This window comes from Maylandia zebra, linkage group LG7, assembly GCF_041146795.1.
Source record: "Maylandia zebra isolate NMK-2024a linkage group LG7, Mzebra_GT3a, whole genome shotgun sequence".
Taxonomy (NCBI): domain Eukaryota; kingdom Metazoa; phylum Chordata; class Actinopteri; order Cichliformes; family Cichlidae; genus Maylandia; species Maylandia zebra.
Window position 1 is genome coordinate 58,221,567 of NC_135173.1, and position 18,876 is coordinate 58,240,442.

The following is an 18,876-nucleotide window of genomic DNA, read 5'->3' on the forward strand; positions in this document are numbered from 1 at the left end:
CAATTATCCGTTCAGAGCACCGCACTACTCGCTGGAGAGCTTTGCAGTTGTAGGCGGTGCTGTTGCCATACCAGGTGGTGATGCATCCAGTGAGGATGCTCTCAATGGCACAGTGATAGAAGGTCCTGAGGATGCGGGGGCTCATAGCTTCTGTTAATGAGTGAACATTTTGTCCTTAATCTTAATGTGTTAGAAGCAGGAAAAATGGCTGAGCTTAAGGATTTGAAAGATTTTGACTAGGGCCAAACTGTGATGCGCACATGATTGGATCAGAGCAGCTCCAAAACTGCAGTTCTTGTGGTGTATTCTGCAGTGGTCAGTATCTATCAGAAGTGGTCCAAGGAAAGATAACTGGTGGACCTGTCATGGTCCGGGTGAGTACGGGGTTTTTCCACTCCGCTGGGCTCCACCTTCAGGCAGAGACTCCAATCAGCTTCCACACCTGGTTCCAATCAAGTCACCAGCATATAAGACCAGCATTCACAACAGACCTCTGCTAGATCTTCTGCTAACTCACGTTAGTGCTAGGCCGCCAAGCCCTTGTGAGAGCCCTTAACTACTGCTTTTCTCCTCACCGTGTTTTCTTTGTCATAGGACCCACCTGGCAGTCGCACTTCCCAAGCTAAACTACTCACATCTCCGCCTGGACGCTGGTTCTGTCATCTGGTTGCTTCCTTTCCATCATCGGACTACACCTGCCTGCCTCCCTGCCAAGTCCCTCACTCCAAGTATATTCTGGATCCTCTCTGGACACTCCTCACCCGGAACCCCTTGGACACCCCCTCATCACATGACACTTTAACCTGCAACGCGTAAGCCCTAACCACCATAGTCTACTCCTTCAGCTGTGATTCACTAGACTGCCACTGACTACTTGTCTCCTCTCATTATAGTGACTGCGTACCTCCATCCAAGCCGGTGCCCCTTTTTCCATTCCCAGGATCCATCGGTGAAATCTAGCACCTAGTCATAGCACTCAGAGTTTCATGTTCATAGTTTGGCCCCTCAGTTCATAGCATTCATAGTTTCCTGCTTTGTAAGTTCACTAGGCACTGTAAATAAAGCACTGTGTTCACGCCTGTTTTGCCTCCCTCTGTGTCTGCATTTGAGTCCACACCCACAGCCTGGCCCTCTCGGCCCCAACAGGACCAGCAACAAGGTCATGGGCAGCCAAATGTGTCACTCCATGTACATCACTGATGCACATAGGGAGCAAAGACTGGCCTGTGTGAATTGATCCAACAGATGAGCGAATGTGGCTGAAACTGCCAAAAAAAGTGTGGTTCTGATAGAAATGTATCAGAATACACAGTGCAGACCAGTCAGGGTTCCCATGCTGAACCCTGTGCACCTCTAAAGCACAAACAATGGGCATTGTAAAGCATAAGAACTATAACACAGAGCAATGGAAAAAAGGTGGCCTAGTCTGGTGAATCATGTTTTCTTTTACAGTACATTATGTGGATGGCTTGATTTTCCGGTAATAGACATTCACACCAATGCTCTGTGGGAGATCTTTTTGTAGGGATCTAGCAATGCTCATACTGTTCCTTCTTGTACAAAGGAACACATACCAGTTATAATTGGGTAAGGAACTTGTACTCCCCAGCTCTCCTAAAGTAATTGCCTTTCTCCTTCATGCTCTTGAGAATAAGCTGAGAAACACAGCAAACCTTTGCAAATGGCACATATGAACGGGCCATCCTAGAGGAACTGGACTATCTATCCAACATTTTTTAAAGTCTAAGTATCACCTGGATATAAAGTATATATACAGTCAGGAAAGATGAGGATGGAAAAAATGTCAGGGCCCTCAACCTGGAAAACCATTGCCGTTTTGGGGCTTGTCTCATTTTTGACCCTCTTTTGTGTACCTGTTGTTCTTTTCACCAACATCAAGCAGCTGAAATTGATTAACAACCTTTCTAATATTTAACTGCCCGGATCAGTATCCCAGAAGTTTAATTGACTTGATACTATACTTTAAAAGTGTTCCTTCAATTTATTTAATGTATTTGATCCCCAAGCCAACCATGATTTAGAAACATATTTTTGAGCAGTATATAAAGAAATGAGAGTTTGCTCAAGCACAGTACTGTGTGGTTCCCAAAAATGGGCCTTTGATTTGATGACCTACCTGTGGTAGCTGAGGGGATTGTCTCCCAATCAGGGTCCACTTCCCATCTCGGATTCTGTAGCCACTGACCACTTTACCTGTGAAAAACAGACTAATTCATACTAACACTTATACTGATAAAAAAAAATGATCTGAAAAAGTTAGAAAATTATTTGTTTTTCTCACCAAGGCGGTGTGTGTGGGTCCTGAAGGCAAATGGGTAGATTGGATATGAAGTATAATCGCATGCGACATCTGCATCTGTAACTAACACAGGAAAGCAAAGCAAGTTAGGACAGGCATCACTTTTCTTCTGACTTATCCATTCATGCATTCTATCAAGCATTTGTGAACAGACTGAAACAGCTGGCTTTACTTTTAAATATTTATTCAATTTGTCTTGATGCATGCTCAATCATCCAGATAAGTAAATTCCAAAAGGTTGATTCTGTTCATCTGGACATAGTATATTCAAAGGGAGAAACGTTTCGTCACTCATGCAAGTGACCTCTTTAGTTTCAGCTGACTGCAGGTTTCCCCAACCTTATAAACAGTATATTGCACAATAACTGAAACCAGCCCACTAAACAAACACTGGGCTGTGAGGTCAGTTCCTTGATCATTAATATGGAAATTCTCATGACCATTGATCAACAACCATTGATCATAGACGATAGATCAATGGCCATGAGTACCATTCACAGAGAGTTATAGAATAGCTGCAATCACAGAAGAAAATGTGCAATGTACTGTTTATAAGGTTGGGAAAACCTGCAGTCAGCTGAGGCTGAAGAAGTCACTTGGATGAGTGATGAAACATTTCTCGAAACGCTACGTCCAGATGAACAAAATCAACCTATTCAATTTGTTACTTACAAATAAAGACGCTATCCAAGTTAGTTTTGTTATATGACAAAGTACATAAACCCGTAAATGAGACTTTGTCACACACAAACACACGATTTACTGCAGGTTGGACTGTGCTATGTTAAAAGACTTATAGCATACCTCTTTGTCCTGGAAGGATAACTGTGTCCACAGACATGAGCAAATATATGCCAGCAATGAATGGCTGCCTTTTTAGAAGTCCAACAGAAGGACAAAAACAAAAAAGTTTATTTTCAGGTTATCAATGTTTATATTCTTTGATGTTCTCAACCAGAAAGCAGTCTTGAAGAAACAACTGTTAAAACATCTTCTAATTTATTTTGTTTCATTATTAACTGAAAAGTTGATATATTTAACTCATTACTTACGGCCTAGAAGTCATTCTTAAAGTAAGTCCTGAGCAATCTCTATGGTGATCTGCAACAGGCAAATAAGAGGGGACTATGATATTTATACAGTTACGCTGCGATTAACATAAATGATCAGAGCCTAACCAATGTAGATTTTGGAGAAGATACTGATGTTTGGTGTTTTAAAAATCTGATCTTCTAATGTATCAGACAATTTCTTTTTCTTTCCAACACAAAACATAAACAAACACTCATTATGTGAAGTCCTTTATTTACTCATTCATGCGCTGCACTACTCTGCTCATATCAGCTGGTGTGTTTTTGGCATTTCAAACACAGGTGCTGCAACTGGCAAATTGCAGTGCACCATCTGGTGGACAAATATGCAAAATCAACACTTTTGTTTACTTTATAAATTTTTATTTATTGGTTGTTATAAATGTTGATAGAGAGGGATCAATAAATAGCCAATATTAATAATATCAATGGCCCAATATTATTAATATCAATAATTAAAAATAGTGGCCCATTGAAGTCAATGAACAAGTGACACAGAACAGCAGTTTCCTTGGCTTGCTTGGTTAGCTCAAATTGATCAGCCCAGGCTAGAAGGCCAGAGGCTAATAGTGTTCAAGAAAGTTGACAAATTTTTACCAAATTTAGGTGGTACCCAAGTTAGATACAACTTGTGTGACATAGAGAAGATGGACTGTAGTGCGTGAAAGTTTGTAATAACTCCTTTAGCAAGTTAGCAAGGAAAGCCTTCATAAAGAAGAGAAGGTGTCAAATCCAGTTTAATAAAACTGGCAAGTGGAAGCTCAGCTAAAACTTTAAGAATAGCATCTCTGAGAAATCACTTGGTTGAGCAAATGTGCACCGTTTAACCAACAGTTTTGCCTTGTCTCTTGTAGATATAAAAACTTTATAAACTATATATTTTAATACTTTTTTAAAATCTGTTTTTCTAAGTTCTTAACAGCTGATTTTTTTCCCAAAAGATATGTGGTCCTCTCATGACAAATTTTATACAATCTGATGCATTTACTGTAAATTAAAGAAAGTATGAAATGTTTAAGCTCAGTCCTAAACATGTTGAGGAGAAATGTTAATCCATGGGGAACATTTTTATGCAAAATAATATTTTTATTTTTGATCATTTATGTACAATTTGCCAGTAATGAAGTGTTATGTGTAGTGAAGTGTTTCCTTGCTTCTTTTGCTAAAGGAATGGTTCTAAAACAAATCCTGCACCTACTGTCATTGTCCACTAATGATAAATCATTTTGGGTAATATAGTAGATATTTATTTAACTATACAAGTAGGAAAATTTTATAGTTCTTCAGATAGGAAGGCGTGCAGAAAGGCAAAGGCATCCATGTAGAGTGAAGCTGAAGCATGTTATAGGAGGCCGTCAGCAGACAGGCAGCACAAAACAGTGTTTTGTGCACCTACTCCCCATTTCCTAGCAAAATATTAAGAAATGACTGGTGACTCAAGACTTTTGTACAATACTGTATTTAGGTTTGAGAGATTCACCAAAGGTTAAATGTAGAGAACCTACAACTGTGTGTTTGGTTGAAAAACAACAGAAAACTAATGTTAGAAATATCAGAAATGACTTTTATATACATCACCCAAAGCCTCTATAATCATAAATGGTAAATGTTCACGTTATTTTAAGTTGACAAGGGGTACCCGTCAGGGCTGTCCAATAAGTCCATTGTTATTCTCCCTGGCCATAGAGCCCCTCTCTATTACACTCAAAACCTTGCCATCAATTGCGGGTATCCATAGGATGGATAAAGAGCATAGAGTGTCCCTTTATGCAGATGATCTGTTAATGTATGTATCTGATCCTGTTTCATCTGTCCCCGATATTATTCACACCTTAAGCAGCTTTGGCTCCTTCTCTGGGTACAAACTGAACTTCAGTAAAAGCGAATGTTATCCTGTTAACGATCTGGCTCTTCAAATACAGAATAGTGCTGCACCTTTCAAAACAGCCAAAAATGGCTTCAAATACCTAGGCATAAATATAACAAGAGATCTGCATAATCTCTATGAAGAAAATTTCTGTCCGTTATTTGAAAAGGTCAAATCAGACTTAAAGAAATGGAAGCCACTTCATTTGTCGTTGGCAGGGAAAGTAAATTGTATAAAAATGAATATACTCCCAAAGTTTCTTTATCTTTTTCAGTGTATCCCACTTTACCTTCCAAAATCATTTTTTAAATCTATTGATAAAGCTCTGATCTCTTACCATATACATACCATTATACATACCATAATAGACCCATTTCTGTAATATACTTACATATCTATATTATTGTTAATATATATTGTAATATATCTATATCACTAAAGCACTTTTGGATGGATGCAAACTGCATTTCGTTGCCCTGTACCTGTGCATGTGCAATGACAATAAAGTTGAATTCGATTCTATTCTATCTCATTTATATGGGATGGGGAAAAACCAAGAATATGTCTGGATCAGTTACAGAGGCCTAAAGACCTAGGCGGCTTAGGACTTCCAAATTTCCGCCATTACTATTGGTCCTCAAATGTTCAAAAAAAATCATATACTGGCTCAATACCCCTGATGAAGACTGGTGCCAAATTGAAGCGGCATCTTGCATCGCCACCTCTCTTAGAGCCTTGTCAGGAGACAACTGAGGAAGCTTCGCCCCAGAAAGGCAGCAAGCCCAGACAAGGTGTGTCCTAGGATGCTAAAGGCATGTGCTGCTGAACTTGGGGAGCCGCTACAACGAGTCTTCAATCTCAGTCTGCGACTGGGGAGAGTGCCCGCCCTATGGAAGACATCCTGCATCGTCCCGGTCCCCAAAAAGAACCGGCCCAATGAGCTGAATGACTTCCGACCGGTGGCACTGACGTCACATCTTATGAAGACTCTAGAGCGGCTCTTCCTCAACCTCCTCCGACCACAGGTACAACATGCCCAGGACCCACTACAGTTTGCATACAAGGCGGGTGTCGGAGTGGAGGATGCCATCCTGTACCTCCTACACAGAGCCCACTCACACCTGGATGGGGGGAAAAGGCACGATCAGGATCCTGTTTCTTGACTTCTCCAGTGCCTTTAATACCATCCGGCCCTGTATGCTTCAGGAAAAACTGAACAGGATGGAGGTGGACCCCTGCCTGGTGGCTTGGATCTCCGACTACCTCACCGACAGACCACAGTACGTCAGGCTGAAGGACATCACGTCTGACACAGTGGTCAGCAGCACAGGAGCACCACAGGGAACTGTGCTGTCCCCTCTTCACCCTGTACACCTCTGACTTCTGCTACAACTCTGAATTATGCCACATTCAGAAGTTTGCAGACGACACGGCCATCATGGGGTGTATCTGGGATGATCAGGAAGAGGAGTACAGGAGTCTGGTGAGGAACTTTGTCGCATGGAGTCACACAAACCACCTGCAACTCAACACCTCAAAGACTAAGGAACTGGTTGTGGATTTCAGGAGGTCCAGACCAGGTCCACTGCCAGTTCAGATAGAGGGGGAGGAGGTGGAGGTGGTCAACACATACAAGTACCTCGGGCTGTGGGTGGACAACAAACTGGACTGGTCATGCAACACAGAGCACCTGTATAAAAAAGGCCAAAGCCGACTGTACTTCCTCAGGAGGCTGAGGTCTTTTAACATCTGCAGGAAGCTCCTGAGGATGTTTTACCAGTCAGTGGTTGCTGGAGTACTTTTCTATGCTGTGGTGTGCTGGGGGAGCAGCACAGCAAAGAAGGACTCATGCAGGCTAGAGAAACTGATCAGGAAGGCTGGCTCTGTGGTCGGCATGAAGCTGGACACTCTGGTGACAGTGGTAGAGAAAAGGACACTAAAGAAACTGCTGGACATTATGAACAATGCTGGGCATCCTCTGCACACGGTCGTAAACAATCAGAGGAGCCTATTCAGCAACAGGCTGCTTCTCCCAAAGTCAAAAACCAACAGACTTAAAAACTCCTTTGTCCCACACGCCATCAAACTGTTTAACTCCTCACTGGAGGGGAGAGGGAGGAGAAACAGGGGGACAAGGGAGGGCGGGAACAACTGAGCTGTAGGTGCTTTTCTACACTGTGCAATATTTGCAATATTTGTTTTTGTTTTGTCTTTTTTCTTATAGTTGACTGTGCAATAATCACTGTGCAATATACTCACTCAAATGAGCAATCCTATTTATCCATATTGTATATTCTGTATCTATATATGTGTATATGTGTATATATGGTGTATTTATGCTTATATCCTTACTCTCATTCCCCTTAATGTATCTGTAACATGCAACTTCTGTCGGTGCTTTGCTACTGGAAACTGAATTTCCCGGAGGAACCCACCCGAGGGATTAATAAAGTTTAATCTAATCTAATCTAATATAGACGGTGTCTTGGCAAGTTTTCAGGATTTATCACACAAATTTGACCTCCCTCGGCCCAGCTTATTTAGATACTTCCAAGTTCGTCACTTCCTTCAGCATCACAACCCTGACTTTCCAAATATAACTCCACTTACTGCTCTAGATGATCTGTTGAAACTGACATTTAAGCCTAAAGGCCTAATCTCAAGAATTAGTAATTGTATAGCCTCCTTTCAGAATATAACAATGCCAAAGATCAAAGCAGACTGGGAGAATGAGCTGGGGATGGTTTTGGAGGAGGAGACCTGGGAGAGCGCCCTTTTAAGAGTAAACAACAGCACTTTCTGTGCCAAATTAATTAAACATCATGCAGTTCAGGATTCTACACCGCATTCATTACTCCAAGGCAAGACTAACCAAAATATTTCCAAACATAGAGATGCTGTGAGAGATGTAGAAATCCCTCTGCCGATTTAACACATATGTTTTGGTCATGTCCAACTTTAAAAGCCTACTGGTCAACAATTTTCAAAACATTGTCCGAGGCATTGAATGTTGAGCTTCAACCCAATGCAGTTATGGGCATATTTGGTGTCACAGAGAGAGGATATAGAACACTAAGGAAGAGCCATAAAAACATAATCACTTTCACTACACTGCTTGCACGCAGAAGGATACTTTTGCATTGGAAGTCAAAAAAGCCACCCAAAGCGGCTTTGTGGTTTAGTGACCTGACACAATTTATACAGTTGGAAAAGATAAAGTACGCTCTCAAGGGGTCGAAGGAGAGATTCTTTGCTGTTTGGGATACATTGCTAAAACATTTAGAGTAAATTAAAACCATATCCACCTGAAAGATGCTTGATAGCTGCCGTAAATCCTTTTTTTTTTTTTTCTGTGTGATTGGGATTCATTTTGTGTAAACTATTCCCCTTTAAGGGCACATCTTCAAAAATGGTGAACTTCCTTGTACCTCATTTAAATTCACTTTATTCATTTATTTATTTTAATTTCTTTTTCCTTCTGGATCAGTGTCCAATATGTTCTTGGGGTGGAGTATATATATAAAGGAGCATTGTGGCCTTGCTATATCTATGTCTTTGTACTACATTGTTGATGCTCAATAAAAACAAAAAAAGAAATATCAGAAATGATATATACACTACACTACACTAGAAGAAGTTATTGCACTTGGTATAAAAGATTGCAACATTTTATTTCAGAGGTGAATGGTCTTAGTGTAGTATTTAAAATTACTTTTCAAACTCTGGATCTTTCCAGATTTTTACTGAATTACTGCTGCTTTAATTTGAGCTGCTTAATTTGAGCACATAATATTTTTTTTTTATTACATTATATTTATGTTTCAAAAGGACTCACCTTTGAAAGCACTAATATCTCCGTAATGAATCTGCAGTACAAAGTAGGACATTCCTGAACTTCTTCCAACTTTAAAGCCAACATCTGATAAAATACAGAGAATAGTGGTTAACAATGGACATAAGACCTCATGAATATAAACAGTAAAAGAAGAAGAGGGAAAAAAATGAGTAGCATACACTACATAACAATATTATACATAAAACCTACAGATTCTTCTTTTAACATAAATGTCAAAAATAAAACTCCACCCCCTTTCACTGCAGCAGTTCAATACAGAAAAAGTCATAGACATACCTTTGGGTAATTTGGTAGGTGGTGCATTTCGAGCCCAGGCATACATAATTGCTGCTTCATCCTCACAAGTGCCTTGCACACTGCCACAGTCCCTTAATGAATTACCACAAAACAGTGAATCCCAAAGGCAGTTACAGAACAAAACAAACAACTATCTCCAGTTTAGCCATTTGCTGTGGAGCAAGCATATAGAGGCATTTACATAACGAAAGACAAACGCACAAGCAAATAATATTACAAATATTACAATACGAGAATATTTGTCATTAAGAACTCAATAGTAAGACTAAGTCAAGGACAGGTTGACCATTTGTCATTGAGCAATTCTACGGCCAAATTACAGTTGTATAGCATCAAATCAAAAGAACCATGTTGCATCAGCTGCACCCTTTCGGGTCGCCACAGTGAATGACCAGGCTCCATCTCATCATGGCATATGTCTAGCATCCCCCTCCCACACCAACCTTCTACATATCCTCCTTCAGTACATCCATTCAAAACTTCTCTGTGTTCTTCTGCTTTTTCTTCTGCTTATCAAATTCATATTCATGCAACATATTCAAGAATTTTTGTCCAGTATATCCACCATCTCTTTACTGCACACTTCAAAAATAACTAAGCTTTGCCTCTCTCTCATTGGATCTTGCAGCATCTGCTTGCAGTCAGCATACATTATGTATTCAGTGTAGCTATAAGGTAAATTTACAGTGACATTAAGAAAGACATAACCTAATAGAAAATTGTCCAATAGAATTTGTATGTTTTTTAGTTTGTGAATACATGTTGCTTTTCATATGTACCTTAAGCAAAAACAGCAGTCAAAACCACTGCTAAGCATTTTCACTTTGAAGTCATAGACGGTATATAACTACCAGGATGAAACTACATTGTCAGAATTAGTAACAAGGTTTAGTTTAGTTATTTGAAAAAATATTCAAGCCAAGGACTCAATTGATCTACAGTTCATTTTATTAGAGCACCTGTCATAAAGATAGGAAAATGTTATCAATCTGTCAAAAACTTACTTAAAATAAAAACATTAATTTCTTAGTTTTTTAAGGCAAAGTCTTGACACAGAGTGAAGTCTAGTTTTTATACCCAAATTTGAGCCAGCACACAGGATTTCTCTGAGAATAACTATAATTTGGCATCATATGCTTTACTACTTTTTCCTTGCTATTTTTGGAAATAGTAACATTTAAAAATTCATGGATAACAAGAATAATTACAGTTTAACACTAAAAACATAATTTATGTTAAAAATCCTGTGCACACAGGTTCTTAATAGATGCACCTAGGGTATAAATTTTTTTTAAAAAAGTGTGCATATGAGACAAATATGTAAGAGAGCTTTCTTCCATTTGTACAACATCTCAAAAATTAGAAATCTCACATTAATGCTGAAAAACCTAATCACTGCTAAAGGGTTTCTCACAGTAATGTTTACAATTCTGTGGAAACGGGGAAGCCTGAACCAGCAACAGTTGTCATCACTCACAGAAAGGGGCACAAGCGTGCTACTGAGGAGGGGCTGAGCTACCAGCTGACATGCAACACTGTAGGTGAGGCATTGTCACTGTGTCTGCAGGGAAAGGTATCACCTGCCTAACCTGGCTCATTTGGCCTGCAGGCTGAGAATTTACAATTATTTAAGAAGAATACTCATTTTTTATTGATTGTAACATTTGAACATTGTTGGAGTCACCTTCTTGGTGAACAGCAATGAAATACAATAATGAAAACAACTGACATGGTACCTTGAACATCTAACATGCTAACTGGGAGTTATACCTGAGACAGTAAAAAAAATACTTTTGTGTGCAGAGAGAGAAAGTTTTTGTGCTTGAGAGACCTCTTGGACTGACAACCTGAATAGAGCTTAAGTGGGGCCTCTTAGGTGGAAACATATCAGGTAAAATAGCGTATCCCTGCCAGTGGAGCCCCTTTAGGGACTGAGGCTTCCTCATTCTGAGGGTCGGGTGCCTCTAGGTGCCCAAAGGGGGACACAGAGACCACTCCCTTGCTGGTGGTGCATATACAGCTAGAAGGGGTACTACTCTCGTGCCAATGGGCAGAGAAATGGCAGGCCTGTGAGAGCTAGGTGCAAGTTTGGGATTCATATTACATTTGAAGATGATGCTTGCTTAAGTCATTTTTTTACGCTGCATTTACATTTCCACAGTCAGTGGTTGTGGGTAACTAAAATAAAAAGCTATTATTGGTGCACTAAACAAAACTAGATTTGATCTGTGCTGATGTTCACAGCTAGCCATTATTTTAATAATGGTTAAGTATTTAAATAAGAATATAGTCTAAGATTACAGTTTTTTCCATTACAACTGTTGCTGGGTTTCAAAAATGGTGGTTTTGATTTTTCATGAATAAGATGCTCTCGTGACTCATTAAGTGGCGACACTGACCAGCCAATTGGTGGCATGCAGTCTGACGACGTCACATTTTAGTACCTGCTCTGATCACTTTAAAAACCCAGCTGAGCAGATAGTATTTCAGTACCTGGTACTATGACCTAATAGAAACCCCTGAAAAGCATGGAGAACTGTGGCAAATCTATTCGAGTAGGTAATAATAAAAAAGAGGCTTAACTTGCACTTCTTACGCAAGGTCCTTTTTTTGTTCCTGGGTCCTGGCTTTTTTCCTAACAACAAAAACACTAACAAAATTAATTTAAAGTTGGGCATTACCAAAAGCTGTTGGTGGACACAGGGGTCTGACAGCCAAACAGCAGCATGTGATGGACTGTATCCATACTGGCAAGAGGTATGAAGTCCACTGAAGAGAAAAACACTGGTTAAAAATTTCAACTTCAAATTGACAGTGAAGTTCACACATAACAAATCGCCTTATCGACTAACAGCCTGATTCTTTGAAAATACATCAGACTGGTCAATTGGAGAAAGATCATCACCACCCTCTAATTAATTTAAAGCTAGCAATGACTTAGTTCCCTGAAAAATGTTTCAAAATATGAAATTTTATCAAATTTTTTTTAGTGAAATTAATAAAATATTATGTTGTGAAAAGAAATTTACACAGGAGATATACAAAAGGTAATCATGGTGACACCATGTGATAGCAATGATGCCTTTAAAATTTCCATTTCAACTGTTGATATAAATTGAACTTGTCATTATTACTTTGTATCCAGCTTATAGGTCAGCTAGAAACATTTTTTTCTGTAATTGCCAATCACTGTAGGTTTTATAATATATAATAAATTAATAAAAGATAAAACTCACCAATATATGCATCTTGCCTAGTTGGAACTGGAAATGCCATGCAAAGGTAAGTGTCCGACTGAAATATTAAGGAAAACAATGACATCAATGAGTCCTAAATGGAGAAAACAAATAAACAAACACGTACACACACACTAGTTAATACCCCTTGGCTTCAGCAGATCCCAGGAGGGATATCCAAGATTTCCGTCCAGGAAAGCGCAGTCTTAGAGCCTCTACTAGACAGGACCCTGACTAGTATCTAGGACTGCACTCTGGGGTCTGCTGAAGCCACTCACCTAGTTTGGGGGGTCACTGCCCCACAGAGGTCACTGTGCTCATGGGGACCAATGTTGTTTTAACACTCCACATCTCTCGAACTTCTTGTGTTACTTCTTCTTGATGTTGCTATTAGGGCTGGGCGATATATCGAGTTTTTAAAAAATATCGATATATTTTTATACGAGATATAAGGTGTGACAATATCCTTTATATCGATATAGTCTATGTTACGTTATAATTATACTTGTGGAGCCGCAAGTTTGCCTCTCTTTCGTCCACTTTTGTCTTTACGCAACGTTACTCGGCCTCGCCCCTCCTTCACTGAACACAGCTCCCCCTCCTCCCCCATCGCTTCACCTGCAGGAAGCAACAAGATGTTAACGGAGATTTGCCATGTCAGGGTTACTGCACATCGCCCCGTGCGTGGGGCTGGACGCCGTCAACGTGTTAGCTAGCTAACCACGCTAACGAGCTAACCACGCTAACGCCATGCAGCCCAGAGGCGCTGCACAGCCTAAAATCCTTGCATTTTCTCAAAAGTTGACAGCGTGCCTTATGTATGAATTCTGTTTGTGCTTGATGGCCGCGAACCGATTTTATGTGGTACACAGCGCTCAGCAATCTGTCAAAAATGTTTTAGTACGACTTTGGAAAGCTACGGTGCTGCACCGCTTGATGGATTGTCAGAGCATTACGGCTACCAAGGAGCCTTCGCGGAGTGATACGTACTGTGCTTCAACGTAATATTACCCTACTGTGTATAAGGACTATAAATGGCACCTGTTAAGAGACGTGGTTACGAAGAGGATTTCAAACTCAATGCTGTCAGTCACACAGTAGAAGTTGGGAACAGAGCAGCTGTGAAATCTGTCTTTGTTACTATGCTCAGCGTCTTTTAGTTTACATTTTGACTGCACAATTGTGAGCTTTTTGTTATGCACAAAAACAACATTGTTTTCTTTTATTTATGGAGCATGATTATTTAATAAATGCTCATAATTTATTTTTGAGTAAATCTTATGTACATCTATGCTCTATGTTAATAAAAGTGCCTGTGTGACATCTGGGACACAGCTTTGACTAAGAACTAGAGATGGCACGATACCACTTTCTTATGTCCGATACCGATACCGATATCATAAATTTGGATATCTGCCGATACCGATATGAATCCGATATAGTGTTTTTTAATCAACAAAACTGTTTTTTAAATATCTTGCTGCATTTTGTATAAGTTCATACTCAAGTTTAAAACAACAACTACACTAAAGCTATTCTGTTATACCTGTATCCAAAAAAATATTTCATAGTTCAGCAATACTGATCAATCTAATAAACTTAAACCTACACCATCCTCCCTATTCTGGTATTTTAAAGAGTACTTAGCATATATATTAAGCAACCTAACTAATAGGGTTCCAACTCCCAGCAACAACAAAAATAAATAAATAAAAAATAGGGAACCACCCCTCACGCTCCACCTCATGATGCTTAATCGACGTAATCAACCTTAATTTGATGCAGTGTAGAAAAAAAAAATGCACAGAAATCAATTATTTTTCAAGAAATATTAAATAGATTCAACATCTTTCTTCAACAAAATTGCAGACTGCACAGATGGTACCTTCACAAAGGAAAAAGTACTATAGCTTACTAGGGTATATATATATATATTAGACTTAATAGTTACTATATACAGTAATGGACTTCTATTCATTTTGCATCAAATTAAAACTTTGGCTGTCAGATAATTATTTATTAAAAGCTAGACATTTTAAATGAGAATAAGAAAGAAAAGTATGTCTTTGTGCCCCCTTTTCCCTGTTAATGCGCTATCGGCCCCCCTGGCTAAACTTTGCTAGATCCGCCCCTGCACAGTTACCAGCCGTCAGCTATGTAGAAAAAGATCCTCGAGTAGAAAGTAATATTAAATAAATTCTAACAACAGCTTATAGAGCTTAAACGTGCTGCTGTTGTTCAGCCGCTGGTTTCCTCTTTCTGGTGCAAAGTGGGCCAAAAGCAAACAAGAGAGACGTACTCCCGACAGAAAAGCCGATCAGCTGATCGTTAAGCAGTTTCATGATTGAAGTAGCAGCAAGAAGAGGCAGTCGTTTGTTAAGCTTAACGCAGGAATGCTTTACAAACATTCAGAGATGGACTTACACACTTGCTTTACTTCTCTCGGGGATAACTTTGTCGGAGATGAAATGCCGGGTTGCTAGCGAAGCTCCACATGCTATCCAGACCACCGACAGGTCCCGCATGCCACAGCCGCTCTATCATGTGATGCATACTGCTCCGACGTGCTAACGTTCTGAGGTGAGTTACGGCGTGTTGCAAGTTTTGTGAGGTGCTTTCGTGATATTTAATGGATCGGATTACATTTTTTATTTTTCTCCGATATCCGATCCAGTAATTTAGGTCAGTATCGGACCGATACCGATACGTAATATCGGATCGGTCCATCTCTACTAAGAACTCTCTTTTTGTTCTTACTTTATGGCTTAAAAAAAAAAAAATCGAGATATATATCTTATATCGCCGTCCAGGTAAAAAATATCGAGATATGAATTTTGGGTCATATCGCCCAGCCCTAGTTGCTATTAGAGCAGGGCGATATGGCCAAAAATATTTATCACGATATATTTTTGAAAATTTGCGATAACGATATAACTGACGATATAATTGATGTGAGACAAAATACAACTCCACAACAAAAAAAAATGCCATCCGTTTATTTTCACTTAAACAAGCAGCCGTTTTTTAGATGCATTAAAGCTATATAGAAATGTAACAGTGCAAATGCAAATTCCTTGCTGAAAGTTTAACCAAAAGGCATTTCCAGTAGAAATGGGCTGAGATATCCTGAGCATAACCATGTATAATATCCACTGAAGTTAAAAAGAGGTGCTTTGCAACATTAAACTGCAGTGTGCCAAATAAAAAAATCAAATATGTATTTTTCGGACTATAAGGTGCACGGGATTATAAGACACATTAAGTGAAACAAAGCAGTCAGATAAATCAAACTTCATTCAACTCATTCTTCTTGTTTCCTCCACTTCTGTACCTTTGATTCATTAATGCTGTATTCTATCACAGCTGCTCTATTCCCATGTTGTTGCAGTATATTAATGACTAACCTTGTATTGTGGATGGATTATCTCAGTTGTTCTCCTAACTGAAGTTTGGTCCGTTTACAGCATCCTGCCATGCGATTGCATTTGTCTCTAACCATCAGGAACCTTCACGTTAACTTTTATCGAGTGGAAAAGCGTTAGCGTTCATCCTCTAGCTTCACTGTTTATGTTATGCTAACATAGCTGTGTCGCTAGCGATCACGCAGCACATCATTATATACCACCTAGCCCAACTTCAGTAACCTTACAAACGTCACTGCTGTTTAGTTTTCTGTCTTCATTTATGTTGGAAGTGATAGCAGAGCTGTACATTTGAATTTTTTCAGAAATCTCTCAGTCAGAACATGCTATATCATGCTTAGGTAGCGAGCTAACTTCCGCTAACTTCTAACTCCGTTAAATGTAATAAATTCTGTTTTCATGGATGCCTGGATGTTAAACTTCATAGTTACACCTGGCAAAGCAGCAATGCTGATCGTTTTATTAAAGATGAAAGAATTTAGACAGTTTTTAACTCTCAGTGATGCTGCAGTGTTTGTTTGACTTTGGGACTTGAAAGGGATGGAGTTTAGGACCAGTGTTGCCAACTCCTCAGTAAGGAAAATCGCTATTGGTTGTCCTAAAAGTCGCTAGAAGTCGCTAAATGACGTCATCACCTAATTTGCATAATTGGTCATGCTAATCTAATTGTAACCTATGTTGTTGGAGAGAGAAATAACATCGTGGAAGAGACACAAAGTGAGTAAAAAACGTTCTAAATGCATTTAGAGTTTATTTAGAACTACAAATTAAATTTCTTTTAGCAATTTTTTTTTTTTTAATGTCACAATTCCAACCCTGCTCCTTTACCCGGGCTTGGACCGGCAAAAGTGACCTGAAATAGGCACTCTGGTGGAGTTACTTTGTGTGTGTGTGTGTTTATAAGTAGTTTTAAACCTTGTGATCCACAAAACAGCATAAGAGTAAAAGAGTAAAAGAAGAACTGACTGCGTTGCAGCACCCGCTGCTTGTTGAAAGTAAAAGCGATACGCGCTTTCACGTCTTTTTTTAGCGACTTTTTTTAGAAAAAAAGTCGCTAAGGGGTCTGAAAACTCGCTAAATATAGCGACAAAGTCGCTAAATTGGCAACACTGTTTAGGACCCAGATTACTCCCAGATTTACGAACGCCTTAGTCCAACAAATACGGCAATAACGACGGCCCGCTTGCATGTTCTACCAAAAAAAAAAAAAAAAGAAAGTGCTTTGGTGGGTATCTGACGGACAAACACCAAACCAGTTCTACACCACTGAAGTGGCACCATTTTTACAAAGCCATTCTGGCTCATCCGTTTCACTCAACGATGCGCTTTCTCCCTTCTCATTCTCCGCTGCCGCTATGCTTTTTCGGCCATGTGCGTATGGAAAGAAAGGCACTGTGCATGCACGTTTTATCCATATTCCATTGCGATACTTCATTTTCTTATCGTTGCCTAACATTATACTGGTATTACTGTGAACAGTATAAGATGGCCCAGCCCTAGTTGCTATCACTTTGTATCTATCACTATGGCCTTTTTCCTCTGCTTATCCACCACTGCTATGTCTGGTTGGTTAGTCAACTACTAGTTTCTCCATCTGCATCTGGTCTCACAAGATCTTACTTTTGTCATTCTCACCACCTTTACACAGCCATACTCAGCACAGATGTTCCTGTATGCCCTGTCTGAAACAATCTTGCACCCTATATTTATATGCCAGATTGTTTCAGGGTCATCTTTGACCCTGCATCTGGGGATCCTGTCTCTATAGATCTTGTGCTTAGAGCTTGTTCCCATTGCTGCCATGAGTCATGCGTCTGAGCCATCTTTCAGTCCAACCTTCTCCAACCATTGGTAAGAATTTTCTATATCAGCCACCTTTCCTGTCTATTGGTAGTGCATGCTGTGCAGGGCAGTTTCTGTTCTTCCTCAGGTTTCTGTTGCCCGGGGCATTTACTAAGCACACGATGAGTTGCAGCCATCTTCCAGATGTACTCATGCATTTTGTTTTTTCACCCTGGATAGTGATAATGGCTCTGACACTCACTAGTCCTTGGCCTCCTTTCCACTTAGTGTGCAGTCTCAGGGTGCTGGACTTGGGGCGAAGCCTTTCAAGGCTTGATCAACCTCCATTGTTGCAGAACAGCTTTAAATTGTTAACCCATTTTGAGTTCCGTGAAAAAGTTTTTGGGTAACCTTACCTTTTGGGTTTGTTGGGGTTTTTTTGTTGTTCTTGTTGTTTTTTTGTTGTTGTTTTTTTACCTGTGGCAGTTAACCTTTGTATCATTTTAAACTATTTATTGGACTAGAACAACTTGAATTGTAGTAAATAACTGGAAAAATTGGGGTGTTCTAAAACGCTGACCAACTGTGTAAATAAAATTGAGTTGAATTTAACTGAATTCAAATCAATCCCAGTGAAAATCTGTGAGGTAAACTATAGACCAAAGGCCATGCCAGAAGACCATTACATCTGGAGGAACTTCTTTGAGATTGCCTAAATAAGGATGGGCTGGCATTGCTTATGAGATGAGGCCTGGCTCCAGGGTGGGGCACCCTATCCGGGGCAGAGTGAACTGTTCCTTGATGTTCTACTCTTCTAAATCCCTCTTTGTCTGGTCCCTCACCCAGAACCAATTTGCCATGGGAGACCCTACCAAGCGGCAAAGGCCTCCAGACAACATAGCCCCTGGGATCCCTGGGACACACAAACCCCTCCAGCACCAGCAGGTACCAATTCGCGGAGAAGCTATTCTATTCCATTCTATTTTAATTTAATTCTAAGCCTTC

The 18,876-nt window shown here is 39.8% G+C and overlaps 1 protein-coding gene across 4 annotated transcripts in view; it reads right to left on the reverse strand.

Moving 5' to 3' along the window:
- The window catches only part of pam (peptidylglycine alpha-amidating monooxygenase), a 59,111-nt gene that overhangs the window by 22,332 nt on the left and 17,903 nt on the right, over window positions 1-18,876 (reverse strand). For all 4 annotated transcript variants that reach the window (XM_076886779.1, XM_076886777.1, XM_076886780.1 and 1 more), the window contains exons 4-11: window positions 12,668-12,725; window positions 12,113-12,200; window positions 9,411-9,502; window positions 9,114-9,197; window positions 3,373-3,421; window positions 3,125-3,192; window positions 2,303-2,383; window positions 2,138-2,214 (exon numbers count right to left, since the gene is read on the reverse strand). In XM_076886779.1, the coding sequence (XP_076742894.1) occupies window positions 2,138-2,214; window positions 2,303-2,383; window positions 3,125-3,192; window positions 3,373-3,421; window positions 9,114-9,197; window positions 9,411-9,502; window positions 12,113-12,200; window positions 12,668-12,725 (597 nt within the window). The remainder of the gene's footprint in view (window positions 1-2,137; window positions 2,215-2,302; window positions 2,384-3,124; window positions 3,193-3,372; window positions 3,422-9,113; window positions 9,198-9,410; window positions 9,503-12,112; window positions 12,201-12,667; window positions 12,726-18,876) is intronic.